We start from the raw sequence: 6347 nt of genomic DNA on the forward strand, positions 1-6347 counted from the left end.
GTTATTGAACCAAACTAAAAGCCTGTGAGTCTACTTTCCAAAACTGTTGGAATTAGCTCAATTGGACATTGGAGTCGCCGTTTACGGCATTTTTACTCCGAGGTGTTCGCTGCCCGGGATTCCAGGATTTATTGAAAATTTAATTTTGAATTCCGAATCCCGGATCCCACTCCAAGAGTTCTAGAACTCAAATGAAAAAATTTCCACGAGAAAAAATGTTTTTCTAAATATTATAAACATAATGTGCAAGATTGAAAAGTTTTGATTTTTGAATACTTACTTGAAATTGAGTTTTTACAAAAACTAGTTTGAATTTTGAAAAACCGTTTTCACTTTCAAACTTGAAATTGTTTTGTCATCCAAATCAGTTATATTTTCAAAACTACATCTATGTCACGTATGTTTAAAATCTATTTGCTCTTGAAAATTTAAGTGGGAGGTCTCCTCGTAGACTACTCGAAAAAGGATGCAAGAAATGTGTAATCTCAAACATCAAGTGTTCAAATGAGCTAGAAGTTCACACTTCCCTCATACACTTTCCCTAGTAGAAAATATAGGAAACTGTCAGAGTATGTACCTTGTGCCTTTATGCACTAACACTGCTCTTCCTAGAAACATGACGATCTAAGATAAGTGATATAGATATAGACTAGTCGAAAAAGGATGCAAGAAATGTGTAAAAATATAGGAAAATGTCAGAGTATGTACCTTGTGCCTTTATGAACTAACACTCCTCTTCCTAGAAACATGACGATCTAAGATTCAATTTATAGAATTCCACTCTATCTCTCTATACGCTAGGAAATGTGTTTCCGAACTTATAAGAGACGATGTGTCAACTCGAAAAACTAAGTGGGAGGGTTATCACTACAACAAACAGTGGCAACAACCACAACTTTTATTCTCGGGAATAGCCACGACAAGTCGTGGCTAAATAGCCGCGACTTTAGATGAAACATCCGCGACTTGTCGTGGCTGTTTCTATTTTTATCTATTCATTAGAGCGGGCTTATTCTCACGCTCATTATTTGAGATTATAGAATAGCCACAACAATTGTCGCGGGTATTATTAGGCTAGTATTTATTTTACTCTTCTTTCTCTTTTTTATTTTCGTTTAAAAAAAACAAAAAAAAACAAAAAAACCCTATGAAAAACACACACCCTCGAACTCTTCTCTTCTTCTCTCTCACGACCCTCGAACTCTCCAACCCGGCCCCTCTCACAACAAAAAAGTGCAGCTCCGCCATTCCACCCTGTAGAATTCCGTCAGCGAGCTGGAGCGAGCTGGAGCAAGCATGAGCGAACTGAGGAGCGAGCTGAGTGGCGAGCTGGAGCGAGCTGATGAGCGAGCTGCGATGCGACCTGCGAGCTCACTGAGGAGTTGAGCGATCTGCGAGCTCCGAGTTGAGCGAACTCCGAACTGCGATCTGCGAGCTGTGTTTTGTTTTATTCGTTTAAGTGTTCCTTTATTTTCTGCTATTAGTTAGCTTGGTAATCAAGTCACCGAGTGTTTAGGCATGATTAGTTCTGAATATCTTGGCTGTTAAGATATCGGAATAATAGGCTTTTATTATGGCATTTAAGTTAGTTTATTCGTCTCTTCCCTGTATAAAAAGATTCATTTGAGTATCGGAAATAATATCGAGTATTCCTCATAAACACTAGCCTCAATTCTATATGGTATCAGAGCAGTGTTAATCTCGATCCAGAAAATGACTAAGTATGGTCAATCACACGCCCTAGCGTCATCATCTGAAACACCTTCCCTAAACACCTCCATGGCCGATCAAAACCCTCACACCATCACCAGTCACAAGCTCAATGGCCAAAACTATCTTCAATGGTCACAGTCTGTCCAAATGTTCATCTGTGGTCGCAGCAAAGACGATCACCTCACCGGAGAAGCCAAAGCCCCGAAGAAAGATGATCCAAAATTCAAGACTTGGAAGGCTGAGAATAGCATGGTCATGTCATGGCTGGTTAATTCTATGATGCCTGAGATAGGTGAAAATTTCTTGCTTTACTCTACTGCATCTGAAATTTGGGAAGCTGCTCGTATCACTTTTTCAGATTCAGAAAACACATCAGAGCTATTTGAGACAGAAAACCTTCTCCATGACTCCAAACAGGGAGATGCTTCTGTTACTCAATATTATAGCACACTGACAAGATTATGGCAAAGAATCGATGTCTATGATCAACACAGGTGGAACTGCCCTGAAGACTCGCTGCTCTATGCAAAGATCTTGGAAACCAAGCGTGTTTTCAAGCTCTTATCAGGTCTCACCAAGGAGCTAGACGAGGTCAGAGGGAGAATCTTGAGCATCAAGCCACTGCCAACCCTTCGTGAAGCTTTTTCAATGGTCAGACATGAAGAAAGCCGTAGAAAGCTCATGATGACTGCACCACAATCCTCTCCAAGTCCTCATGATGCCTCTGCCTTGATAGCTCACGAAGAGTCTCAGGCCCTGGCTGTTAAGGCACCTTACAACAAGACCAAGAAAGGAAGACCCTACTGTGAGCACTGCAAGAAGCCAGGACACACACGTGAGACATGCTGGGAGATTCATGGCAAACCTGCAAACTGGAAGCCTTCAAGGTACTCAAGAGACCAGGAGACTCAAGCCAATTCAGCATCTTCCAGCCCATTCAGTCCTGAGCAACTTGAAATGCTCACATGCCTCATCAGAAAAGCCAGCCAACAAGGTGACTCGCCTACAACCGGACTGATTGCTCAAAAAGGTACAATACATGAGGCTATCCAAGCCTTGACAGCATACCATGTGACTACTAATCTCTCAATTGTGTGGATCATGGATTCTGGGGCATCATATCACATGTCAAGCAGTTTCCATCTATTCACCAATTATACACCATGTAATGAGAATTTGTATGTCACAATAGCCGATGGATCAAAGGCCTTGGTAGCTGGGATTGGTTCAGTAAAAATCAACCAACAACTCACACTGAGTTCTGTATTACATGTACCTAAGTTACACTGCAATTTACTATCGGTTTATAAGGTAAATAAGGACTCATGTTGCCTAACGATCTTTGATGATGTGTCTTGTGGAATTCAGGAAAAGAAATCAGGGATGACGATTTGCAGTGCTGAAATGTGTGGTGGACTCTACCTCATCAAGACAAGCTCCGAGACCAGAAAAATTGCCTCAGCTTCAATCCTCAATAATAAGTCAGCTTTCTCTCAAGCAGATAGAGATATCATGTTGCATCACTATCGCTTAGGACACCCTAATTTCATGTACCTCAAGAAAATGTTTCCAAAATTATTTATCAATAAAGATATAAATTTGTTTCAGTGTGATGTGTGTCAACTATCTAAGCATACTCGTAGCTCTTATAACCCTAAGCCATATGTCCCATCAAAACCTTTTTCTGTTGTACATAGTGATATTTGGGGTCCCTCAAGAGTAAAAAATCTAAATGGTGCTAGATGGTTCCTAACCCTCATTGATGACCACACTAGAATAAGTTGGGTATACCTTATGAAAGACAAATCTGAGGCTAGCTCAATCATCATCCAGTTTCCCAAAATGATAAAAAACCAGTTCACCACAGACATACAGATTATACACTCAGATAATGCCAAAGATTATTTCAATGCGCAACTCAACACTTACTTCCAATCTCAGGGCATCATTCACCTTAGCTCTTGTGTCCAAACACCTCAACAAAATGGCATTGCTGAAAGGAAAAACAGACACCTATTAGAAGTAGCCAGATCTCTCATGTTTACCTCACATGTACCAAAATACCTCTGGGGAGAAGCCATTCTAACTGCCACATACCTCATCAATAGGATGCCCTCAAGAGTCCTAGAATTCAAATCCCCATGTGAAAAACTGAGAAAATCCTTTCCAACAACTAGGCTCATATCCACAATCTCACCTAAAGTCTTTGGATGCTCTGTCTTTGTACACACATATGATCACAGCAAATTGGATCCTAGGTCCATCAAATGTATCTTCATTGGTTATTCTTCCACTCAAAAGGGATACAAGTGTTACTCACCTCAAAACAAGAAAACCTATATTTCCTATGATGTTACCTTCCATGAGACCACACCATACTATGACTCCTCTGAAGGACTCCTAGAAACCCCAAGCATACCAAACCACCACGCTCAGTCCATTCCTGCTACCCTAAACATCATAGACACCATACCAGATCCACAACAAGAGCCACACCTCACAGATGAATCTCACCTAGATCAGATACCACAAGAGACACACACACTTCAGCACTCCTATGAGACATCACCTGATCGATCCTTAATCAACATCACAGATGAGTCAACTCAAGGTAACATTAGTCCTGAAATACCTGTAAATACTACAATTGACAGTGAAACAGGTCCTGATCTTCCCATTGCCTTGAGAAAGCCATCACGTGCATGTGGTCCATACCAGATCGAAGACTACATCTACTATGGAAATCTCTCCAGCAAGTATCAAGCCTTCCTGACTCAACTGGATCAAATCACCACACCAGATACAATTCAGGAAGCAATGTCAATCCCTGAATGGAGAAAAGCTGCAATGGAGGAGATAGAAGCCCTGGAGAAAAACAAGACCTGGAGTATTGAGGAACTGCCAAGAGGAAATAGAACAGTGGGGTGCCGATGGCTGTTCATAGTCAAATACAAGTCAGATGGCTCCATTGAAAGGTACAAAGCTCGACTGGTAGCCAAGGGATATACTCAATCCTATGGAATTGACTACCAAGAGACATTTGCACCTGTGGCTAAACTGAATACAATCAGGGTGGTCATTATGTCCATTGCGTCTACCTTGGATTGGCCATTGTACCAGTTAGATGTCAAAAATGCCTTCCTTAATGGCACTCTTGAGGAAGAAGTGTTCATGGACTTGCCCCCGGGATTTGAAGGTGATCATGGAAGCAAGGTCTGTCACCTCCACAAGTCCATCTATGGACTCAAACAGAGTCCACGAGCCTAGTTTGGGCGCTTCACTAGAGTCCTCAAGAGCTTCCAGTTCAGCCAAAGCCATGCAGATCACACCTTGTTCATCAAGCATTCTGCTCAGGGAAAATGTACCATCCTCAGTGTTTATGTGGATGATATAATCCTCACCGGTGATGATGAAGAAGAGATCATGAAGGTCAAACATGTTTAGGCTACTGAGTTTGAAGTCAAAGATCTTGGAGAGTTGAGGTATTTCCTCGGCATGGAAGTAGCAAGGTCCAAGATTGGAATCTCACTATCTCAGAGAAAGTATACTCTGGATCTGCTCAAAGACACAGGTATGCTGGGATGCAAGCCCGCTGAGACTCCAATGGATTCAACGGTGAAGCTACTGAAGAGCAGCACTGAGAAGAGAGTGGATAAGGGTCAATACCAAAGACTTGTTGGGAAGCTTATCTATCTGGCTCACACAAGACCAGATATAAGTTTCTCAGTAAGCATGGTAAGCCGCTTCATGAATGACCCCTCAGAGATTCACATGGAAGCTGTAATGAGAATCCTCAGATACCTCAAGTCCACACCGGGAATGGGATTGATGTTCAAGAAACAATCAAGCTGTGAAATCCAAGTCTTCAGCGATGCAGACTGGGCAGGCTCAAAGACTGACTCCAGATCAACCTCAGGCATGTGCTCATTTGTCTGGGGAAACCTGGTCACTTGGAGGAGCAAGAAGCAATCAGTTGTAGCCAGAAGTAGTGCTGAGTCAGAGCTGAGATCTTTAGCTCATGGGGTGTGTGAAGGAATGTGGCTAAAGAAACTGCTCGAGGATTTGAAGATCAAGATAGATGGCCCAGTAAAGATATTGTGCGACAACAAGTCAGCCATAAGTATGGCTAAAGACCCTGTTCAGCATGACAAGACAAAACATGTCGAAATCGATCGCCATTTTCTGAGTGAGAAGATTGAAGAAAAGGTGATCTCCCTGTTATATGTGAGTTCTACAAATCAAGCTGCTGACATATTTACCAAGCCATTGCCACGTCAACCCTTCGCCAACAATTGTTCCAAGCTCGCCTTGTTTGACATCCACAAGCGAGCTTGAGGGGGAGTGTAGAATTCCGTCAGCGAGCTGGAGCGAGCTGGAGTGAGCTGGAGCAAGCATGAGCAAACTGAGGAGCGAGCTGAGTGGCGAGCTGGAGCGAGCTGAGATGCGACCTGCGAGCTCGCTAAGGAGTTGAGCGATCTGCGAGCTCCGAGTTGAGCGAACTCCGAACTGCGATCTGCGAGCTGTGTTTTGTTTTATTCGTTTAAGTGTTCCTTTATTTTCTGCTATTAGTTAGCTTGGTAATCAAGTCACCGAGTCTTTAGGCATGATTAGTTCCGAATATCTTGGCTGTTAAG

General features: G+C 42.5%; 1 protein-coding gene across 1 annotated transcript; it reads left to right on the plus strand.

Annotated features, from left to right (window-relative positions):
• The first annotated feature begins 1860 nt into the window (after positions 1-1860).
• Positions 1861-5157, plus strand: LOC149378648 (uncharacterized). Its single transcript, XM_089602834.1, has 6 exons — positions 1861-2743; positions 2906-2976; positions 3082-3263; positions 3957-4688; positions 4785-4926; positions 5068-5157. Exons 1-6 carry the CDS (start codon positions 1861-1863, stop codon positions 5155-5157), a joined length of 2100 nt encoding a protein of 699 aa, XP_089458960.1.
• The last annotated feature ends 1190 nt before the right edge of the window (positions 5158-6347 follow it).

Source organism: Urtica dioica, chromosome 12, assembly GCF_054948205.1.
Source record: "Urtica dioica subsp. dioica isolate 48M chromosome 12, U.dioica_male_clone48M_v1_H2, whole genome shotgun sequence".
Lineage (NCBI taxonomy): Eukaryota > Viridiplantae > Streptophyta > Magnoliopsida > Rosales > Urticaceae > Urtica > Urtica dioica.

Excerpts from the sequence above, each read along its gene's own strand:
- LOC149378648 (XM_089602834.1), top strand. The coding sequence starts at position 1,861 with ATGTTCATCTGTGGTCGCAGCAAAGACGATCACCTCACCGGAGAAGCC. Across the intron at positions 2,744-2,905 it reads CGGACTGATTGCTCAAAAAG|CCGATGGATCAAAGGCCTTG; the intron begins GTACAATACATG and ends ATGTCACAATAG. Across the intron at positions 4,689-4,784 it reads TCAGATGGCTCCATTGAAAG|GGTGGTCATTATGTCCATTG; the intron begins GTACAAAGCTCG and ends GAATACAATCAG.